This window comes from Cyprinodon tularosa, unplaced genomic scaffold (genome assembly GCF_016077235.1).
Source record: "Cyprinodon tularosa strain WSP-4 unplaced genomic scaffold, ASM1607723v1 ctg440, whole genome shotgun sequence".
In the NCBI taxonomy this organism is placed as follows: Eukaryota; Metazoa; Chordata; class Actinopteri; order Cyprinodontiformes; family Cyprinodontidae; genus Cyprinodon; species Cyprinodon tularosa.
This window is the reverse complement of record NW_024039164.1, coordinates 235,137-259,525: the sequence shown is the minus strand read 5'-3', so window position 1 is coordinate 259,525 and position 24,389 is coordinate 235,137. Positions and strand designations below refer to the sequence as shown.

General features: G+C 39.0%; 1 protein-coding gene across 11 annotated transcripts in view; it reads left to right on the top strand.

Moving 5' to 3' along the window:
• Positions 1-1,519: 1,519 nt before the first annotated feature.
• Positions 1,520-24,389, top strand: part of fryl (furry homolog, like) — a 109,253-nt gene continuing 86,383 nt past the window's right edge. For 5 of the 11 annotated variants that reach the window (XM_038300122.1, XM_038300121.1, XM_038300127.1 and 2 more), the window contains exon 1: positions 21,611-22,152. In XM_038300122.1, the coding sequence (XP_038156050.1) occupies positions 21,924-22,152 (229 nt within the window). In that variant the 5' untranslated portion in view covers positions 21,611-21,923. Of the gene's footprint in view, positions 1,656-10,800; positions 10,869-21,609; positions 22,153-24,389 lie in introns of those variants that run through there. The other 6 variants (XM_038300120.1, XM_038300119.1, XM_038300115.1 and 3 more) reach the window with 3 other exon arrangements.

Sequence of the window (24,389 nt, the reverse complement as noted above, 5' to 3'; positions counted from 1 at the left end):
TAATAGTTTAAACCAGCCCAGTGTGATTATCACAGAACATTCAAGCATTTCTAAAATATTTTTGTGATCAAGGGTAAAATTAAGGCCTCATTTCATCTAATAACTGGAGTTTCAGCCTTCCTGACCAAAGCTCAGGTTGTGCTCCATCCATAGTACCGTCTAGTGGTGAAGTGTGGAACATGTCGGTTGGCTGGGACGACGCACGGAGGCGGCAGTGGCTTGATGGGGGAGTGGCGGCCTAGTGGTTAGCATATAGAGCTTGGAATCCTGAGGTTGCGAGTTTGAAACCCGCTCCCACAGACTACCACTCTTGGTCTCTAAGGAAGACTTGCGCCCCATGATGGCAGCCCACTGCTCCCCAAGGGTATGGGTTAAATATAGAGGACAATTTCTCCAATGTGAGATCAATAAAGTTTAATTATTATTCCACGGTCGTGATAGGCTGTCGTTAGCTTCAATTTTAGTTGTTTCTCCTTGCCTCTTCATTCATTGACAAAGACAGTAGCTTTTTTTATTCCTAATATCTAAGGTATTTTACATGTTTTATACACTTCATATAAAAAAATAATAATAATGGAACTTTATTGATCTCACATTGGAGCAATTTACCTCTGCATTTAACCCATCCACTTGGAGATCAGTGGGCTGCCATTGTGGGGCGCCTGGGGAGCAATGTGGGGTTAAGGGACTTGCTCAGGGAGGCAGAGTGGAGGCTGGGGGGATAGAACAATACTTAAAACCATCTCACAGCACAAGCACACTGCTCTAACCACTAGTCCAACACTCCCCTTATGGGACAGTTAGTCACATTGCAAAGGAAAACCTTTAATCCAGTCTAATTAGAATGCATAAAAATACATACATGTTATTAATGACCGCTTAGATTTGATAAAAAATGCCAATTAAATATAAGGTCGTTGATTATTACACACACTTTTTTTTACCTATTTATACAATCGTATGTTTTCAAACAGGGCCAGTCACCTTCCCACAAACTTCAACAGATATATTTTAAGGTTGATTTGTAATTGAAGTATATAAAAAACATAAAACAAAATAATGGCCTTGTACTTAAGCATTTCCCCCCCCCCATCTATTTAATATATATTTTACAACCAGATATTTTCAACTAAAAAACTGGATTCTATAGGTTAAATATAGATAGATAGATAGATAGATAGATAGATAGATAGAAAGAAACCAAGTCAAATTGTAAAAATAATAATAAAAAACAAACAAAAAAAAACTTCTTTTTCATGGTTACTTTAAATTTTTCACCCAGCACACATTGGTGTACGCCGGTGAAATCACCCAACGTCCATCTCTACCAAATCCATCCTCAAAAAACTAGTTAACCAATCAGAAAATAATCTACGTAACCTCAGAATGGAATTAACCAATCAGAACATTAAGTTCTTGCAGGCGTAATTTAAATATCCAATCACAATCGAGAAGGAGGAGCCAAAGGGCTGCCGTGCTGTGACAGAGAGCTCCATCGACTCACAAACACACTGCGAAAAAAAAAAAAGAAAAAAAAAATCACATCACTACGCAAATCCTTCCAATGGAGGAGGGCCAGGACGCTGAAGCTCTCACGGCAAATGAAAAGCTAGCGACTTAGCTCAACTAAAAGGAAGAAGAAGCAAAAGTTGTAGGTAACGTCAGCATTATAAATACTACTAATATTAAGAAAAATGTGTCCGCTGTCAAACGCACTTGGCGTTGTCTTGAGTTACTAACTTTTAGATTAACGTTTACCTTTCTAAACTGCTTGCCATAGCATGCTAAAGGAGGACTTTTGGTTGTTGTGCTGGTGTTGGAGTTAATCGCCTGGTTAAATGGTAAACACCGCTCACAGACGTGTTGTCATTGATCGCCTCGATGCTTGGCCGTTCACTTAGCCTTTCATTGTCGGCATGTTGATGAATTGGGGGACGTTATTTAGCCTTTCCAGCCGGCTGCTGAGATAAAGCAAGTTGCTTGTGCTAGTTAGCTCCCTGCTCAATGTTAGCAGTTTCCTCAATACAGTAAGAAGGCTAGGCTAGCTGCTAACTGAACCCTACTGTAAATCCTATGCGCAGTTTGTTTCCATTAAAGACAGATTGTTGAAAGTCGTCAATGGGTGGTTTTTGTGGTGGAGAAAGCAACATGTCTTAACCTGCTCTGGAAGTTTCCTCAAAGCAGGCAAAAATAAGCCCAAACTAGTAAAAGCCACGGCTTTTTACAAGCGCAGATTTCCTATTAATGCTAAGTTGTGCATAATCGTTAAAAACAAATAGTTTTGATTGTGCAAGGTCACTTTTTCTGTTAAATAAAGAAGTACTTTTAAAGGCAATATGCCTAACATGTATGGGCACAGTGGCTCTTATGCAACAGCAAAACGTTAGGTGAACTTTCAGCTTTGGATCTGACAATTTGCACTGAGGACCTGATTGTTTTCCAGCTCTGCTGTAAAGCTTTTGTTCAGCGTTACTTGGAAACAGGCAGAACGGAATCCGGTCAGTCTGCTGTGAGGCTGAAGGGGTGAGATGGGCAGCTATTGAAGCCTGATAAAAACACCGGTATGTGTTCACTCCCACCACCATATCAGGGTGGATGATGCTCTCAGCACATGCAACTTTATTTTGCTTTTTTTTTTCACTCAAGTGTGATGACAAATATGTGCAACACTTTTCAGAAACACAAATCCCATTTGAGCCCTTTTCCACTCTGGTATAAACAAATTTTTTTTAGTTAGTTTTTTATAGAGTTTTTTATAGAGTTATTAGAGCAGGGGTAACAATTAAAAATCAGCAGGGTTCGAATAAAGAAAACCATCAACCAGTAAAGGTATGGAGACATTTTTAATTATAATCTAGTTACTTAGTTACTTTAAATAGAATTTAACACTAAAATGAGGTTTTTATGCATCATGTTGTACATTGAATTTTGAAATAAAAAAATATAACAAAATAGAAAATTATTCCATTTTAAAATCAAAAGTGTTTTTTGAAGTAGAGAACAGCAATCATTCAGTTTGGTATATAGAGAATTTCCTAATTCTCATATTTTATGAAACACCTGATCATTTTTTTTTTGTGGCTCAATGAGAGCAGTGGGCTTTATGCTGCCCTGCAATTCTTTAAACCTGGGTTTGATTGGTGACAAAGCCATTCTCAAGCACATATCAAGGTGCTTATTTAGAGCCTGGATCTAGATTTATTTTTGATTCTGTTCATGGTGGAGAATCCTGCTTCACAGCAGCAGGTTGAGCCAAACATACTCTAAACGTGCAGGGTCATCTTTGAACATGCAATTTCAGTTTTCTGTCACCAGTTCACCGTGGTTTTTCCAGCAGTCCACACTTTCTCTGCTTTCTTTTTCTCATCGTCTTCTCCTTCTTTCCCATCGCCCGGCTTGCCACAGGTTTGCCTGCTGTGTCTAAAAGTAGCAGCAGCAGCAGCAACCCAGACTGACAGCAGCTCGATGGATAATTTGTATCACGTGTAGCCTGGCCCTGGATGCTCTGGAAGGCTTCACCATATTAACAGCAGAAGCGAAGTGAAGTTAGACACTGTCATCTGACAGTATGTGGTGATTTATAAATGTTTTTAAATCAGGTTGGGTGCGGATTAACCAGCAGGTGGATCCGGATCTGGACCGCAGTCCGCTAATCTGTGACCTCTGTATTAAACATACCAAAACAAAGAAAGTTTAAAAAGAATCCACTGGACTTTGTTTCCAAGTTTGAAGACATTTCTCTTCCCATCCAGGAAGCTTTTTCATTTCAAAATGTCAGGAATAGTGTTGAGTTTGAGGTTTTAAACAGTAGCCCATCATATTCACCAACATATGTATTAGACAAAGTGGTGTATTTTAAATCTTCAGATTAAATTGTGGAGAGATTTAGGGCAGAGTTAGGTTATCGAACAATTCCCCAAGTTCAATTTGAGTTTAATCCATCCCCTAAAAAACAGAAAGAGGTCTGCCACCTCAGAGCTGCAAGTTGTTCCTGGTAACCATGACTCTTAATAGTGGCCTAAAATCGTATAAATAGGTAACTAATATAGTATAATAACAAAGACAGCTGCTTTTTTAAATAGAATATTTGATTTAATTTTCACAAAATGATTACTTAAAAAGATCTAGAACTATGTTTTGAAATCCACTTTACTTGAGTTAGATTAAAGTTCAACCTTTAGATGCCCAACATATTAGGGATGGGACGATTTATGAAAACCGTCAGAATCGTTCGGTTCGACTGTTCGCGTGTGTTTCGTTCGGTTCAAGCGCTGCTCCTTTTTCTCATAGAGGAAGCGATTACACTCCAGAGCAGAAGGTGGCGGTACTGCGACCAAAGCCAACTGCCAGTAGTAAACAAGAAGAAGAAGAAGCGAAGCAGCTTAGCCGGGTGTAGCAGGGAAAAAAATCAGTTGTTGTCGGAATGGCGAGTGGGAAAGAACGGGAGTTGGAAGACGCGCCAGCAGCACTTTATAGGTCTGCTGTATGGGACCACTTTGCATTTAGAGTGACCTACGATGACGGCGGAAAGAAAGTTGTGGATAAAAGTGCAACAGTGTGCAAGCATTGTGCAACACGTTTTGTTTATGCTAACAGCAACATGTCATGCTAACCCCGAAATCCCTCATACTCCGTCAGCAACCCCCGCTCCGCCCCGCTGCGCTCCAGACCGGCTGCTCAAAGCAAAGCCTACAGCCCCCATTGTGGCTTCGTCTGCTCCCCTCTGAGTTCCTTGGAGATGGTAGAGAGCATGCGCCAGATGATTAAATTCAAAGCAGCAAAACAGGAAATGATCCAGGGTTTCCGTGGATCATTTAAAATAATTGCAATCCATTATTTTTGGGGGGAGTTTTTCATTAATTTCATAATTTTTATGGGATTTCGGTGTAACAATCAACATGTATCGAATCGAACCGAAAACCGTGACCAGAAACCGTCAATCGAACCGAACCGTGGATTTTGTGAACCGTTCCACCCCTACAACATATACATATCAACTTAAATACAAACTTGGAAGTCTGAAGTGACAGCCTTCGAGTTCTGCAAAAGCTTTATTTAAATTGTAAAAAACAAAAAACAGTTTTCTTATTCATTGCCCATATTTGGTCATTGGTAGCTGTTACAACAGTCAGAAAAATGACAATAACCCAGTAAGGATGTTTTTCTTAGCGTTTTATGCTTATAAACAACGTTGAAACATCCTGTTTTGTAAACTCTGAAAAAAAAAAGCCTGTTTATGACTGATTGAAGGTCACATTAATACTAAAGGAATGCTAAAAACAGTCAATTTAAGGAACTTCTATTACTGTTAATGCAAATAGCAGCCATGTTTCATGTGTAAGCACTTGCTCAAACTGTCAGGCTTTTACTTTTGACCTTTTAAGTCAAAATTTGCATGTCTCATTGGGCTGGTCAATTAATTGCATTTGGAATATAATTGCAATTTAATAAAATGCATAGGGCTTCAATTTTGGTTACGTTGCATTTAACAAGACTCCAGTCCTATAAATTGTGGTAATATGTCTACAGCGAGTTTGCTTCCATAGAAAATGAAATAAACTTCCAACTAGCACGCAGAACTGTGTATGCAAGTAGCAATAAGAACTTTTCCAAACAAAGGTTAAAGGAAAATGCTGCAAGAATGTACTCTGGACAAGCAAGCTTTGAAGGGGAATGGAAAAAAAACTGAAACACCAACATGCTTATGGGGAGTGCAAAGGAAAATTGAAATAAAATTGCAATATCGGTTGAAAATAATTGCAATTTTTACTTTTTGGCAAGATCGTTCAGCCCTAATCATAGAGGTCAAATAATTACAAATGGAGCAAAATAATTTCGCAAAAGACCCATAGCTGTAAACGCTGAAAAAGTATGAAATATAAACCATGGCTCAATACATTCCAATCCACGTTACGGTAAATACAATGACGTTTGTATCATTAAAACATGTTTACATCATGTTTTATTTTCATTAAAATGTAAACTTTTTTCAGAAAATATTCTTCGGTGTAGTGTAGCTCTGACCTATAAGGCTTCACTGAACATCCCTGCCACACCAAAAAAGCAGATAAGCTTTTAATGGCAGTGCAGATGTGTTCTTCATCCTGCCTTACATGCATCAGCCAGAGGGAAATCCCCCTAGATTGCTGCAGACCATCTATCTGTGCTTATCTAGGGCGCATTTCCAGTGAATTAGTATGTTTGTTTTAATCTGGTAAGGCATTAATGGCATTGAAGGGTATGGGGAAGAAAAAAGCCAGGCCCTGCCAAACACCCCCATAGCGGCGTCACACTAAGCTGCCCCTCCTACAAGGATTAAATGTTAACCCAGTATTTCAGCAAAACAGTAAATAATTAGATTAAAGATTTCCTGTCTCCATTGCTGTATAAAAATCTAAACCAATAATATTTTTCAATGCTTTATTATTACCAATTACCTTTTTGGGGGATGTATTTATCCACTTCAGTATTAATAGAACCTTTAAAGGTCTTGATGTGCAGAACCTCTTCAGAAGTTGGCATGAATATTGTGCTAGAGCTTATCTAAACCTGAACTGGACAGTTGGAGTCGTTTTCGATCCCTGTGTGTTTCCATTTAGTCGTGCAGATATTGTTAGACACCTGAACAAATAGAGCTTTTGAGGAACTGCATGCGCCAAACTGAAAACCTGACTGTTTGTCTAAGAACTCTGCAGAGCTCCAACTTTGAATTGCTACTTCTGCACTTAGCTTTGAACTCGCAGCATATTTTTTTTCTCAAGTCTTACACCTACTTGTTTGTGGGAAATTCACATGCTTCAACATTTTAGTAGTATTTTAATTCAATTCAATTCAGTTTATTTCTATAGCACCAATTCACAACACATGTCATCTCAAGGCACTTTACAGTTCACCAGATCATACAGTCAAATTAATTCAAAGTTTCCTATCTAAGGAAAACCAGTTGATTCATTGACTCAAAGGCAATCCCTCACACTAAGCATGCTTGTAGCGACAGTGGAGAGGAAAAACTCCCTTTTAACAGGAAGAAACCTCCAGCAGAACCAGGCTCAGTGTGAGCGGCCATCTGCCGAGGCTGACTGGGGTTTAAGGAGACAGAAGCAGAGATACAAAATGCGACCCTGTCCAGGAAACACACAGGCAGACGAGCTCCAAGCCAGATCCCATGTCAAAAGGATTAAGAGAGCAAATCCAGCCTGTAACATTCAGAGAAACAGGACTACACTGAAAAACAGACTGATCTCCAACATCTATAAACAAAGGTGTTGATGGCAGCAGCACAGCTGACATTTCTCTCCAGGATGCAGTCACAGCCAAACAGGAACAGACCAGATAAAGCTACTATGAGAAAAAGCAGAGAGAGCAGAACGTTAGAGATTGAACTAACAGATTCTGCAGAATAGAAGAATAGAGACAGAATGAAGCAGAAGGATGAAATAGGCATCCCTATGTCCTCCAGAAGTCTAAGCCTATAGCAGCATAACTATAGAGATACGTAGCTCAGGATAACCTGAGCCACTCTAACTATAAGGTTTATTAAAAAGGAAAGTTTTAAGCCTAGCTTTAAAAGTAGACAGGGTGTCTGCCTCACGGACTAAAACTGGTAGTTGGTTCCACAGGAGATGAGCCTGATAACTAAAAGATCTGCCTCCCATTCTATTTTTAGAAATTCTAGGAACCATCATTTTAGCTCTTAGGATTTTTCTACAATGTCTTGTATTTTGCTTGCTTATTATCCATAACTTGCTGTTGAAAAAAAGCCACTGTCCAATGAGCTCATTTTCTTTTTTAGACCTGTTTAACTTTGTCCAGGCTTTATCTAATAAAACCACCAACTTTAAAGTATCTGAATATGTTTTTGTGTAAAGAAGAGCTGAGCTAAAGGGCAGTTTTCAATTCTTTCCACTAATTCTCGATAGGATTCAAGTCAGGGTTTTGACTGGACCATTCTAACACACTAATATGTACCTTGATCAGGTTTTCTTGCAGTGTTTCAATCCTCAGAGTCTCCATTCATCTTTTCCTCACCTCCGAGCAGCTTTCCTTTCACAGCTGAATAAAAGGATCCCAACAGCTTGATGCTGTCGCCAGGATATTTATTAACCTTGAAACCATATTGTCAGGATAATGAGAATTGTAAAGGTTAATTCCGTTTTTTTCCCCCAAGATTTTTTATGACATTTTTTTTATGACAATCAGAAAACCAATGATTCTTTTACAATTTTCTTTGTGGTCCTAAATCCAGTTCCTGTCTGATCTTTTTCATTGTACAGGATGAAGTCGGTATTTTATCTGACTTTAAGTAATTGCTAGCATCTGACCATTTTGTACAGAACAAGGTGAGCATCGGCAAGATTAAATGTAAGCAACTGACAAAACAAGCATAGCAGATTTGTTTTCAGTAATTACAGTGATTGCTCAGAACTGCAGGTTTCAGCTGTGTCTCTTCAGTCATAACTCCCTGCAGAATGACGCTATTTACGGTGTTCAGCTAATCACATTGACCTGCTACTTCCTGCTACTAAAGTCACTCTCCATCAAAAGAACACAACCATTATTTGTCTCGTTTCCAGAGCCTGATCTTTGCACTTTGTCTAAAAGCTAAAATGGATCTGGTCAGTTTATGTGGGCGACCATGTCTTGGCATGTTTGCAGTTGCTTAATTCCATCTTTTTTTTTAAGTTGACCTGCACTGCTTTGAAACTTAGCAAATATTTACTCTGACCTGTTTGCTGTGTTTCTTATTCTTCGTAAATTGCAAAAATGATTGCCTCCTTTTTAAGCTGGTATTTCATTTAAACTAGTATCAGAGTAAACTGGGTTTGATATTCAACACAACTCTTCAGATATGTGTTCTACATTTTCCTCCTTATAGTTCAGCATTACCTTAGTCTGTCAAATAAATCTCCAAAGCATACATTGAATGTTTTTTTTTCAAAACAACATTTACTTGCTAGCTGCTGCATCTATCAAAGGTCCCCTCCTTCTTCAGCTTAAATTAGCTCCCAGCAGCAGCCAGTTTAAGTTCGACATTCTTTTCTTTTATTGCATTGGAGGACTTGGGATAATGAAGTGCACAATAAGGATGGAGTCTAGCTAGAAATAACCTATAATTGAGCCCTGCTGAGCAAGATTATCCTTGGCTTTTTGAAAGAGGGTTTGGAGCATAATTGATGTTTGGGTCTGTTTCTGCCAAAGAAAACACCCTGTTTTTGTCCTCAAGACGTCCCTGGCTTACTTTAGTGTTTTTGACATGCTAACAGTGCATTAATGACATAAATCTTTTGGTTTTATTTGCCCGTTGGAGGGGAATGAGGACAATATAAAACATTAAAGTGTAGATCCATCTACTTCTGTGATTGGAAGAATTCAGGGATGTTTTGGCTTAATGGGTTGTGATTGCAGCATGACTCAATAAAACAGCTCAAGATACACTTATTTTATTAATATACACTTATTACTTTCACTTATTCTAACCAATAATTTGTATATAATTTATTTTTTGTTTTTTGAAATGTTCTCTGTGGCTAAATGAAGCTGAGCGTAAAGAAAGGTTAACCTGGTCTTTGTCAGCGACACATGCTGTTTGTTAAATGCATGAGGTTAAGTTAACCATGGACCCGTCTAGCTAAGCCTGTCTTATTGCCCGTCTCTTAAAACAGGCCATTTTTTATATTTTTTTATATATAACTTAAAGAAACTTTTTTTGGTTGTTATGTTATTGTTATTGAAGGTTTACGGTGGCCATAATTAAAAAGTGTTCAGATATAGAGCAGTAGCGTAGCTTGTGGCTCGGTTATACAGCTTTCAGCACTGAAGCAGGGTTAGCTTGCACCTTTTTCTGCGGCTGCATTTTTTTTTTTTTTTCTTCAGGGTTTTGGAGTCAGTGAGTTGGAACAGGAAGTGAGATGTATTATTCACAGGTTTTTACCGTGAGAAACAAGCTAGAGTTTCTCAGAATGTCTTTTCAGTGTCAGACGTAAGGTGTTTTTGTTTTTTTGGAGGGGGGGGATTTGTGTATGTTATGCGGAGACGAGTTAAATTTTAGTTTAAAAGTGGTTTTGCTATCTACCTTTGCTGACCTGCCGTCACCATCCGTTCGTGCAGATGGTGTAGAGTGGAAGTTCTCACACCTCAGCTTCTCTGTCTGGCTGCTCTGACTAAGGGCTTGTTCTTCCTTCCTTTGCATGTGGTTTGATAAGTTAGAAGTTTCTAGTGTTCTGTTACATATTCACTGTTTGTTTTATTTAGTTTATAAGTTTGCAATGTGACTGTTTTCTAATTCCCTGATATCTCTGCTCCAAATCAGACCCTGATGATAATTGTTAAACTATGCATGGATAAATTGACTATCAAAGGAGTCTGTTAGCCATTAGTACAATAAAAGGGAAGAAGAGTGTAGTTACCCTGGATGCTTATGTAACTGCCTCTTGGATGTAATGGTAATCTCTAGATTATTACTCTGCCCAGGAGGAGGGCTTAATCCTGTCGCAATACAGAGCAAACTGGACTGAAGCAAACAGTAGGTTGACAAATGAATGCTTAGGCCAAAACTGGCCAAATACACCCCCTAAAGTTCAACAGGATGTTTTATTTCAATGTTATCAAATCTAAAAGCCGTAGCCTCCCTGTTGGCTGACAAACTCTTTCAGTTTCAGATTGTTCTATTATTCATGTTTCTAAAGCGTGTTAAGTCACCATTTTTGTGCTGATGAAAGTTGAATGACGGGACAGGTCTGCGTTTCTGATGTCATGCCACCCTGCTTTGTTCGGCTCATAACTTCTCCTTTTTTATTTCAGATTCCTGTGCGGTGAGGCGGTGGGGTCTCTGTGTCTTTCCAGTCAGACTCCTGCTCTATGGCCTTAAGGTATGTTGCAGGGGTTAACTAGGGTGGTCCTCTGTTTGCTGTTCTCTTAAAGCAGTGGTTCCCATAGTGCTGTTGGAAAGGAAAGATTATGTGTTTTTTTTTTGCTTACAGTTTTTACTTTTTCTGGGCTGATGTTTGTTTTATTGTCTATTTGCATTTTTTTAAATATCAATCTTAAAATCTCAGGCTTCCATTGCTTGCATTATGTTCAGAAGCTGTGATCTGCCTTTAACAAATGGTTGAAACCAGATATTTACATACCCCGTTTAAAATAAAACGCAACCTATTTTCTCTCTTTGACATTGAGCCAGTCCAACCCTTCCTGTTTTTGGTCAGGCTCTGCAGTCTTTGTTGTTGTTGCAATGTTAAGTGATGAAATGCGTGTCAGACTGGCCTAATTTCCACTATAACTTCAATTTAGATATAGGTTAAGAGGTTATATGGCTTAAAAACAACATTTTTGATTTTATTCATTCTGAGTATCATATTTTTTTCTTTTAATTTCATGAAAGCAAATTATAATGGACAAAAAAGACTTCTTCTTTCAATCATCTATTCTGGGAGTTGACCTGAATTCAAAGTGCAACTAAACACAAACTCTGTGACTTGCTTTTAACTCAAGTTGGCAGGCCCTGCTGTTGTAAACCGGTATCACACAATCAACGACTTTATCAGTTATGATATCTGTCTATCTAAAGAGAAAAATATGACTGCCTGATTTCATTCCAGATCGCTGAAGGGCAAGGAATGTGGAGTATTAAAAAAAAAAGAAAAAAAAAAAAAAGAAAGAAATCAAAATAAACATCAAAGTTGATTAATTAATAAAATCAATTTGGAGTCTTGGAAAAAAACTCTAATTACTGCCAAACTTTCCCTGGATTAAATGTTAATTTTTAATATTCCCTGACTTTCCTGGGTTTTCTTTACCATTCATAAATGAGTGCAGAAATGATCTGGTTTTGCACAGGCAGTCGTTGATTCATTGGAATGGGGTCAAACTAATGTTTCAGCATCACATTTGATGACATTGGAGATTCCAGATTTCTTACTGAATCCCCCTTTAAACCAGTCGCCCTCTTTTGCTTCTCTTTAGTTCACTAAGACCTTCAGGAAAGCAAAAAAACGTGATATCATACATACAAATATATATGTGGTTTTTTTTTTTTGAGTTTTTACGGCACTAGTGGCTCGTTTTTTCGACAGCAGGCTGACAAGAAAGGGGCTATGAGAGAGAGGGAGAGACATGCAGCACTAACCACTGCGCAACCTGCACGCCATACATACAAATATTTATATGTACCTCTATGTGGTACCAGTGTCGATTTCTATTAAACTGCATCAAATAAGCTAAAATGCATCATGAGTATGTTGTGTATTAATCAGCTGTTTATTCGGCTCTCGGATGCATTCTCCCCTTCTCTCTGGAGCAACAGGACTCTGCTTGTCAGGCTCAATGAGAAATCCCTGTTGAGGTTTGAGCTTCAGCTTACTAATGTAAGAAGCAAGAAAGTAGAGCCCTGATTGGATAATAGGGCTGGGCGATATAGAAAAAAAGCTTATCGATAAAAAAAAATGCATATTGATCGATATCGATAATTATTAATTATTTGAAACCATATTTTATGTGCAGCTCTGCCTGGACTTTTTATAATATTGCTAAATGATTTAATTTTAATAAAAAACACAAACACAGACTTCAAATTAAATCTTTATTTAACCAACTTTTTTAACCATAACAGAATTGTTTTAAAGAAAAATAACTTAAGAGACCTGAGTTATGTTTTTTTATACTGACAAAGATAAACTAAAGTGACCAGAAAAGTGACCAAAATAAATATAACAAATAAATAAATGCCCCCCCACCGCCGCCGCCCCCGTTTCCTGCTTTAACCTGAGTTATTACTTTGAAGTTTCTGGCCCCTCAGCATTTTTCTCTCAATTGTTAGAACTACGTGGGAAACTGCCCAGAACGGAAAATATATATATATTTTCCCGAAATTCCCGAAGATTCCTCGGAGAGCCGCGTCGGGGCCTACACAGCTCGTACTCCTGCGGGTGTGAGCGGCTGAGATGATTAAAAAAAAAAAAAAGAAAAAAGTTGTTTGTGTTATCAGACTTCGTTTTCACTGGTTCCCGACACATTTTCCAGATGACTGTGGTTTGTTTTTTGTCCGACTTGCCATGACCAAAATACTGCCAGACTGCCGAACTACAAAAATTCTTCTTTGAAACAATTTCCTCCGCCTCTCCTTGCTGCGACATCTTCATGTGCTCTGTGTTGTGGTTTGAGAGGGCGGTGCTTTGTGACGGCGTGCCTGGGTCCGCGATTGTGATTGGATGGGAGGAAGTAGTGACTAGCATAAACCTACATGCTAGGCTACAATGAGAAGGAAGGAAAACTGCGTTTCTTTTTTATCGAACTTTTATTGACTCTTTTTTTCTATTGCGCCACACGTCTATCGATCGAAATATATCGTTATTGAATTATCGCCCAGCCCTATTGGATAACACTAAAATATGTCACTTCCAGTGAGGCTAAACCTCTCAGAGCAGGGGTCTTCAAAGTTTTCCAGGCTAAGGACCCACAAACTGATGGCGAGATGGAGCGGGGACCCCCTAATTATATATATTGTATGACGTTGTGTTATATCAAACTGGTTGTATAGTCACTCTGTTACATATGGAGTAATATAAACGAAAGTTACTCACCAGATCTGAACGCCCTGTTAAAAAATGTCACACCCATGAGTAGAGGTAATGCACCCTGATGATATTTACACATCAGATACCGTTCACCCATGTTAAGAAGAGGGAACGCTATCTGACGGGGTTTATAGGCCTGTCAGATAGCGTTCCCCCCTGATGTCATTTACGTTGATTTGCAATAAAAGCAAAACTCTCTGCAGGTTCTTGTCTTTGTCTTCCGCTCTATTCAGATGGCTTTGGAAACAAACGGCGAGAAGGTGGGGGCTGGATGGTGAGGGTTACGGGGGCAAGAAACGCAAAAGTAACGCAATAGTTACTTTAACTAGTAACTAGTTACTTTTATTATGGAGTAACTCAGTAACTCTATTACAATCGGAGTAATGTAATGAAAGTAATTTCTCCCTGGGATTATTAAAGTATTTCTGATTCTGATTCCTGGTTGATGGAACAGGTGTTGTAAGTGAAACGGTGCAAAAATTGCAGGGTTGAATTTAAAAATAAGTCTAATCAACCAAAACGTTCGTGGCCCCCATGCAGTACCTCCAAGGACCCCTGTTGAAGACCTCCATCTTAGAGGGTCTATGGAGCAGGGACGGGTCATGAAGCTGGCTGCTCGAAGCTGATTGGCAAACACTCTGAAGGACTTTTTGACTGACAGTGGCCATGACAGCGAGGAGGTTTTCTTCATTAGTCGAGAGAGAAAACTAATCATTTAGTCAGAACAATCATCTTATGTTGAACTATTGCCGTGGTTTCTGGAGTTTATTATTTCAGAGCGCTTAACAGCTATTTTCACCCGTTTTAGGGATCTGTTTTAACATTTCTTAATGCAATATGTGACCTTAGAGTTAAATTAATACATTGATCGTCATGTTTTTCAGAGTGAAGCAGCTGCCACTGATGTGTGAATATATGATTGTATATTATAGATGCATATAAATGATGGTGAATAACATGTTAAGAAAATTACTTTGGTTTAGAGGGTAACTGCTTTCATTGTATCTTGTAATACTTTAATTAGCCTGACCGATATGGGATTTTGAAATCCGATATCAATATTTGGGGCTTTATAAACCGATATCCAATATATTGGCCGATAACCGATATACACTATATTGCCAAAAGTATTTGCTCACCCATCCAAATTATTGGAATCAGGTGTTCCAATCACTTCCATGGCCACAGGTGTATAAATTCAAGCACCTAGGCATGCAGACTGTTTTTACAAACATTTGTGAAAGAATGGGTCGCTCTCAGGAGCTCAGTGAATTCCAGCGTGGAACTGTGATAGGATGCCACCTGTGCAACAAATCCAGTCGTGAAATTTCCTCGCTCCTAAATATTCCACAGTCAACTGTCAGCTGTATTATAAGAAAATGGAAGTGTTTGGGAACGACAGCAACTCAGCCACGAAGTGGTAGGCCACGTAAACTGACGGAGCGGGGTCAGCGGATGCTGACGCGCATAGTGCGAAGAGGTCGCCAACTTTCTGCAGAGTCAATCACTACAGACCTCCAAACTTCATGTGGCCTTCAGATTAGCTCAAGAACAGTGCGCAGAGAGCTTCATGGAATGGGTTTCCATGGTCGAGCAGCTGCATCCAAGCCATACATCACCAAGTGCAATGCAAAGCGTCGGATGCGGTGGTGTAAAGCACGCCGCCACTGGACTCTAGAGCAGTGGAGACGCGTTCTCTGGAGTGACGAATCGCGCTTCTCCATCTGGCAATCTGATGGACGGGTCTGGGTTTGGCGGTTGCCAGGAGAACGGTACTTGTCTGACTGCATTGTGCCAAGTGTAAAGTTTGGTGGAGGGGGGATTATGGTGTGGGGTTGTTTTTCAGGAGCTGGGCTTGGCCCCTTAGTTCCAGTGAAAGGAACTCTGAATGCTTCAGCATACCAAGACATTTTGGACAATTCCATGCTCCCAACTTTGTGGGAACAGTTTGGAGCTGGCCCCTTCCTCTTCCAACATGACTGTGCACCAGTGCACAAAGCAAGGTCCATAAAGACATGGATGACAGAGTCTGGTGTGGATGAACTTGACTGGCCTGCACAGAGTCCTGACCTCAACCCGATAGAACACCTTTGGGATGAATTAGAGCGGAGACTGAGAGCCAGGCCTTCTCGTCCAACATCAGTGTGCAACCTCACAAATGCGCTTCTGGAAGAATGGTCAAAAATTCCCATAAACACACTCCTAAACCTTGTGGACAGCCTTCCCAGAAGAGTTGAAGCTGTTCTAGCTGCAAAGGGTGGACCGATGTCATATTGAACCCTATGGATTAGGAACGGGATGTCACTTAAGCTCATATGTGAGTCAAGGCAGGTGAGCAAATACTTTTGGCAATATAGTGTATGTCTTTCCAGAATAGGGAAAAAAAATAATTCTGAACATGGCATACATAGGATATGCACTGTCCAACTCAAATTCTCATTATAACCAAAATTGATTCAAGACAAAGAAACAGAACATGGAACCAAAGATAAAAAAAGCAACTTTAATTTAAGCAGTGTCAACATAAGAAGATAAATACAATTCATTTTTGTGGTGCTAATTCAGATAATGCCTCAAATCTGTGATATTTGTGCCTTACTGGTGCTGGAGCGCTGACTAACTGCAGAATTCTGCATCAGACACCTGTTGCATCCTTCATAAAGTGACTCCACACCCGACTGTTCCCCTCTGCTGTCAAATAGATATACATGCATTTAGTATATTTTGCTAATTGGATTACACTTCTACCGATGGGCCTTTAAAAACAAAAACAAGTGGCTGCCTTCAGCTTAAAGTGATAAAACACTGGCTGGTTCTTTTTTAAAAGACTCGTTCACAAAAACACCTCAGAAATATAAATATATATTCCTTGTGATATAATGTTTATTTCACAAATAGCTAAAATGTATCTTACTAAAACCAGCAAGAACCCTTAATTTTTTTTGCCTGGTGTTCCTGTGATAAATTTCGGTTCTTTTGTGGTGTTTTTCTACTTCAATCTTATTTCCTTTAAAGGTTTTCTAAAAGTTTGGTCATAAACACCAACTTTCTGATTGTTGTCTTTATTTATTAGTTGTTCTGAAGTGATGCTAGTTTTGCAGTTGCATTGATTGTTCATGTCTCTGCCTGGATGTTTTTCCAAATTCAGCTAAATTAGTGTTAAGTTTTACTGCAGGGTTTCTACCCTTGCAGTATTTTGTACACACTGTTCTGTTTTTCAGCAGATAGGAATCGTCTTATGAGGCAAATGAGGCTCATTTTTTCGGGTCTGGTTAGGTCACATTCTGACATTCCTTAGCAGTGACAACCGCACTCTTTGTAGATTGCTTCACGAGTGTCACTCAGGGCAGGGCAGACCCCAGATAGAGATTTTTCTTTCATTTTTTTTCCATTTTCTGATATGATTTAAAAAGGTGGACAAAGTTTTTTTTTTTTTTCTGCAGTAAAGGAAATGTAAACTTTTCTGTTATGAAATTCAGTTGGTACCAGAGTTACCAGTATCTGCCTTAGTCTTTCATGACTGCTCTGACCCTGCGCTTCAGCAGCGGCAGTCAATGGGTGGCGCCGAACTGAGCAGATAACTGCAAGTTAGATCACAATCACAAATGAAAAGGAGAACAATGATGCTCGATATTAGGAAGCAGAGTTTAGGTGATTGGATTGGATTGGATTAGATTAGATTAGATCATCCCCATTGGAAAATATTTCAGACAACCAAAACACTATAAACGGTACAAGACCATAATGTCCTCTGCGATTGATCGCAGATGTGCTTCAACAGACCCGAAATTAAAGGAATACAGGTGCCGACATGAAAACAAGGTAGTTTGCATTGCTCTATTGTTATTTATTTTCTATTTGTTTTGTTTGCTTAGACGTTTGGAAGTCTCTTAAAAATAAGTTAAATATCTGAGTCGAGTTTTTCTAAAATATGTTGGCTTTAAAATACAAAAAAAAAAACACGTAGGTTTTTCCTAAAGTTTTTCAAAGGAGAAAAATGTTTAATATTATATAATGTTGAAACAATCTGATTAATTGTGATTTAAATAATTGTCCACTCATTTTGTGATCGATTAATAGTCAGTAAAATATGCTTTTTGCTGACAGAGTGACCTACTTAGAGCAGTAATTTTACCTATATTTATATATATTAGTATTTAAGATAAAAAAAAAAGTTTTTGTCTGTCAATATGGTTTATCCAGAGCCCAGCTGTAAAAGTTTTAGTTTCACTTGGTTTAATTCTGTAAAAGTGTCTTCTTTAAGGAACCTTTTGCTGTCTTTTTTTTTTTTTTGTATTGATCTCACATTGGAGAAATGTATGTCTGCATTTAACCCATCCCCTTGGGCAGCAGGGGGCTGCCATTGTGCGGCATCAGGGATGCAGTGTGGGGTGAAGGGTCTTGCTCGGGGACCCAGAGTGGCAGCCTGTGGGAGTGGGGCTCGAGCTCAGAACCTCAGGATTCCAAGCTCTATGCCCTAACCACTGACCGCCATTCCCAATTGAAAAAATAATCAACAGATTAATCTATTAGCAGAATACTTATTAGTTGCAACACCAATATAATCTCTATTATTTGATTGCCATTCTCATCTTTACACATTCATGGTGTTTGACTGTTGCTCATAGTGTTGTGTTTGTTTGCACCAATAGAGGGCGCTACAATATTGTTTGTGTGTTCAGCTCTCCTCACATGAACCACAAACTGTTTACTCACAGTCGGAGGAGGGTTCAGCTGAATGTTTGCCCAGACCCACGGCAGTGACTGTAGTGGATTTAGTGCTGACTGTGTGCGCAGCAGCCCCTTCAGCTGACGGCAGAACAGACCCTTTCTCCTGGGCTTTTAGGCTCCTAGATTTTCCTGTTTTCTCCTTACTTTAAAGCAGAACAAGGCAGAAACGGGTGGGGACCCAGAACGGCTTAGGAACGCTGCGCATTGTTCCCAGAGCTTCCTCTTCCACATTCCTGGGCTGATTGCGATGTGGGCCTCCTGTGCGGGGTTATTGTTCTAACTGAGCAGCAGCGCTCAGACCTGGCCTCTCACCATTGTGGTGCTCAGACTAAAGTGATGACTATCTTTGACTCTGAAGCTCCTTTCTGTCTTTGATTATTATTTTGTCTTTTTGTTGTGGTTTTTGCTTAGACGTGCTGCCTCATCATATGTGCTCACTCCTTCATGTCTGCATATATTATCTTTTACAAATGACTTCCATGATGATGGATTTGTCATAAAGCTGAGAGTAAACTCTCCCTCAACACACTGTGTTTAAAAAGTTGTATTATTTATGGTTGTGGCTTTTATTGTCACTCTGTATGAATAATTTATTATTATTTGAGGTTTGTGATAGATTTTAAGTGTTGAAATGTCTCACAGATCCAAGCTAATTTTGAGTCTTTACTTTAGAAAGTGTTTGCTGCCAAATGTGTTATTCTTACAGTAAGTGCTCAAGCTAATAGGCGTTCAGGATCAGTCAAGTTTAAATTGGTCTGATTATGAACAGTAACACATTTTTGGGTACGCCACTACTTTCTAATGGACCATACTCTCAATAGTGCTGGGCAATTATGGCATAAAACTCTTATTTCCGATTATATTGCTATCAAATGTGATTAATAGTTTCATAATAAAAATGACAAATGATACAAACGACTCTTAGAAACTTACTTTTATTTCAAATATTCTCGTTGGAATGTGACCTTATTTTAAATGATAAATAAATTCAAGCTGTTAAAATGCTACAACTAATGAAAATATGACAAACTAAATGTTTGCATCTAGTTTCAGTTATGAGTTCACATCTAAGACCAAAAAGTGATGAACTGACGTAACCCTGAACAATGGAAGCCCCAGAGGTGCATTAATGAAATCTTAATAAACAGAAAGTTGTATTAATCGATTATCGGTTTATCGCCCAGTTTTAATGTTGTAACACAGTGCTACCACACAGCCTCGCTTGTTTTTGAATACATTGTATAAACTGCAGCTGAAGTGATCAGCTGGTTTCAATTTTCTGCTCCTGCTTACAGCACACTAAAGGTGCTTCAAGTATAGGGTGCAGGGTGGCACCTGTTCAGTTTCACTGAAGCCTCTGCATATACGTGCAAATTTATACTGAAATTCTGGTCTTGTGTTGGAAAGTATGCAAATAAGTAAGTAAATCTATTATTTAATTTTCTAATTCTGAATCTATTTTCATATTAATCCTCAAGGAAAAAGATTTACAGAACCAAAGACTGATATAAAAAAAAGCATTTTCCACTGTCCATACATCAACCATTAACTGCCATTACCTTAGGGGGAGTTTTGGCCTTGTAGGTTAGAGCAGTGCTTTTGTGCTCTGAGGAGGTTCCAAGTACCTGGTTTGATTCCCAATCCTGGGTCCCTGAGCAAAACCCTTAACCCCACACTGCTCCCTGGGCGCGCCGCACAATGGCAGCCCACTGCTCCCCAAGGGGATGGGTTAAATGCAGGGAACGAATTTCCTCATTGTGGCCCGGTAAAGGGATTTACATATTTTACTGCTGAATACTAATAGGATACTAGTATCCATATGTGGCTTAACTAAACCGGCTCTTTTAATCTGGCTCTTTTATCTGCACAATTCTGCTGCAATGTTGCTAATCAAAACAAAGACTGAGGACAAGGAGGATTTATTGAAACGGTTAGAATGACCATAGACAACAGTCTAAATGGAAAGAAATAATTTTTAGTTCAGCCTTTGACACAAATGCTCTTAATTTTACAAAACTAGTGTTGTACAATGATTGTCAAAGGAACTAAAAAGTAAAATTGGTTCGGTTGTAGTGAAGACTTTGGATGTGAGACCATATTTTGAGCCAGAAATGAACAAAACAATGATGCCATAGTTTGTTTAGATAACGAGGAGAAAATTAAAATCTGCTCTTGTTTGCTGATTGAAAAGCCTATTCCATTACCTGGCTATAAAATGCAGTAAAAAAAAAAAAAAAAAATCATGGAGTAGCTCACTGTCTGGACCACGATTACTTTCATCTATTATTTACATCCTTTGATGTCCTGTTGTTATCCTATGTGGACTCTCAAACCTAATGGCTGCTAATGCACACGCTAGATCTGTTTCTATGTGTTGGTTTAAGAGAGCCTCTTTGTCTGAGCTCAGAATTGCAGCTTTATCTGTGTAAAAACTTAAAGGGAAATGACTAAGGAAAGCCACTCTGACTATGGAGCAAATCTTTTTTTTAAATGTGGAAGTAGAAGTTTGCATTACACATAATCCTAATGACTAATGGGTGAAAAGGTGAGTTTTGTTTTGTAAAGTCTAACAGTGGCAGATGTGCCATAATCATCTCATCTCACTTTAAAAGAGTGTCGCAGTTTTCTCAATCTTTAAACAACTCCGTTTGGGCTCAGATGCCTTATTAATTTCTGGACCCGGTTGCGGTGAAAAGCAAATTGATTATTTCTTTAGGCACCGAGCTTTTAGGAGCGTCAGCACACTGTAGCCCTCTCTTAGTCTGCAGGAAGGGAGACTTGCAAAGCTGTTCAGCCAAGCAGAGCGCAGCAGTCTGTCATCGGCCCGTTTCACAGACACCATCACTTTGCCGTTCTGTTACTTTTCATAAAAGCTCAGCACTGTCAAGCAGAAGTGAAAGCAAGGCAAGAGGCGTGGTGCAATATTCCTGTGATGTGGGAGGAAAACAAAATGGCCTTTTTTATTTATTTTTTTCTTCATGTGCAATTGGTTACGTGCGTTTTGGATAAGAGCTATCAGCAGATGCAGGCAGGGCCAGTAAAAAACCGGCTGGATGAAGGTTTCCTGCTTCTCATGCCGTCTGTCAATCTCCCTCTTCCATTCTTGGGCTCCTTCGCTTGTTGGGAACACAAGACATCAGGGTGGGGCCGATGCCGTCTCTGTTATGATTGGCTGCTAGCCCGAGTTGTGTTATCTGCTGTGAAACATGTTGTGGCCCCACCCCAGATAGGGCCAGGCGCTCAGACATAGCCCATCCTTTCCAGAGTTACATCACTACCTGTGGAAACAGCCATGTATCTTTACTTTCTCTTCAAAGTCTTTGCAAACAGGTAAAGTGTCAGAGCAGGGGCGTTCCTATTGGCTCCCTCAAGTTACACCTCTCTGGAAGGCTTCAGATTTTTTTTGAGGCGGTTTCTGTTTTTGTCTGTAAGAGCCACAGGTACATACCCTTATTCCCTGCAAACGTGACTCTAGAGCATGCAGGTAACAGCTTGACACACTTTCTGCCACTTCACCTGCTTCTCTAAATGGGGCAGGGGACTGTTTTGTACCGCCGCACGGCACGGCACAGGCTCCGGGACTTCTCTCCAGAGTGACGGGACCGAAAAGTCTTGTTGACGATGGAGTTTTTTAAGAGCCTGGTTCCGAATGTCATCTCTGGAGAGTCACCTGTTGATCATGGGGGGAGCTCAGGAAGGGAGCCAGGTCCACGGCTCCTCCGCATGAAAAGACTGGGGCTGCTTGCTATGGGACAGACCATTGAAGAGGATCATGTAGACGCAGACATTAAAGAACATGCAAGAACAAGCTCCTCCAGACATGCCAACAGTAATCAATCTCGACTTAAAGGTACTTTGAAGCTCTACCGTAGCAGCGCTTATCTGTAACAGTAATAACACTGTCATTAACAACCCGCTGGAGGGGTACGCGTTGCTTCTGTAATAATCTTTATAATCGTATTCTTATTCATATGATACCAGAGTTTGGTTTTGTCCTTCCTGTTCTTCTGTTCTTTCCCCCTGTAAGCAAAGCTGGTGTCATAAACAGGTGGTAAGTAGACACTGTTTACACATCACCCTAGTGTCACGTACTGTGTTTAATCATGTAAACACAGGATCAGAGACTTGCAGTGTGGGTTAAATGTAAAGGTCCTTCACAGTTTCAGACAGATTCATTCAAAGCATCCCAATATCATTTCTATAGCCATTCTTTGATTCTTGTCAATACCGTTTTGGCAGTTTGGATATTTTTCATACATTTCTGATATGATCTTCATTTTAGCTGCAATGGTGACATCATGGTGGGGTTTCTTCTCTTTTGGTATTAATATTTAAAAAAGATGCTTTCCTTGTTACTTGGTTGAGATTTTAGCTTCTCATCATAGCTAAATTAATAGTCTCTGTTTTTATTTTTAAACAAATGTAAACTCCTAACTTTACATTTCAAAAACACCTGGAACCTCTAACTTTATTTCTAAACACCTCCATGTTATTTCTTCCTCTAGTAACAACTTCTGCACCGAGGAGTGTCATTATTGTTAGGAAGGAGTGATGAGTTTTGGTTTAGTTACTAATTAAAAGCAAATTTAATTTGATAGATTTTAAAATTGCCAGTAATCGGTTTGTTTAGCTAACTGTCGTGACCAGCTGATTTCTGGCTGCAATGTGTTATTTAGTGGAGTTTATAGAATTCCTTTAAAGAAATCTCAGTTTTTACTTCATTTTTTAAAATCAGAAAAATAGGCTAAATTAAAAGAATGAGCAATGTTTGCTATTATCAGACCATTGTATGAATAGTCTTGGTATTAAAATAAACTATGATTTTATCTAAATGTTGTTTTTTTTTCTCAAAAATTTCTTTAAGTAACTAAAAGATTTCTCCTAAATATAGACATGTGAGAGCTAAGAAGCTTAGTTTTTCTTCAGCTTCTCCTTTCTAATTGATTTCTTTCCTGAATACAATGCACTTTTTAAAGTAATAATATATCAAAAGTATTAAAAGCTTTTATTATTGTTTTCTGATAGTTTCACATTGTTTTTTTTAGAATAAAAAGGTTTATTTTGAATACATTTAATAGGTCCATCTCACAATTTTGCAAAGTTAAATGAAAATAAGATTTAAAGCAAAAATGTTACCAGGAAAAGTGGGGTGGTCATTTATGTCCAGTGTCTCCTAATCTGACATCCATATAATTATTATTATTCTTTAAATGACTTTTTCGTATAAAAAGCCACCAGCTGTTGCTCTGTGAGTCTCATACGTTGACGTCCATCTGGAATAAATAGATAAGATTAACCATGGATTCTCTGTCTGTTTAAATACCAGATTTAAGTTCTGATTTGCTAAATTACGACACTTTGACCATCACAACAGCCACACTCTCCCTTACCGACCTTTTTTTTTAGGGTCGTTATGGGAATCCATGAGTTGTGCTGACAGTATTGAAGCTCTGCCAAAGGTCTACCCTGTGTAAGGGGATACAGCAGCTAAAGGTTCAGATGTGTGGGCATTTTTTTGATAAATATGGCTAAGCAGTGGACTGATGCATCTGCTTATCTTAGCGTTTCTTATTGTGTTGAGGTGCTACCTGTCAGAGCACGCTAGCTGCCATGCTTTAGCCTGTTTGCTCATGGCTAACGTATGACTCAGCCCTTACTCTGTTAAACTTAATTTACCTGTTGGCTTTTAAACAATGAGACTAGTCAGGTCTCCATAGTAACTCACAAAAATAGGCTCAACTAGACCTTTTTTAAATGTCCAGTTTTTCCTGGAGTAATGTACCCGTTATGAATGGACCTTTAGTTATTGGTGAGGAGAAGTTTTGGCGCTGTCATTGCAGAGGTTCATGGGGTTTCAGCACTAAGAGATCTCTGCTTTTGTTAGGCCCATATTATTAAATGTTTTACAGGTATGATGATGCAAGTCAGAACAACACTTTATACCAGAAAAGCTTCTGAGCTGATTGGCATTAAATACAAACATTTAAAATGTTTCATTCTTTTCAATATTAATCACCTGCAGAAAGTCTATCAGAATTTTAATCTCCAAGAACATTTGCACAGATTGATAAACTACTCTGTAACTGC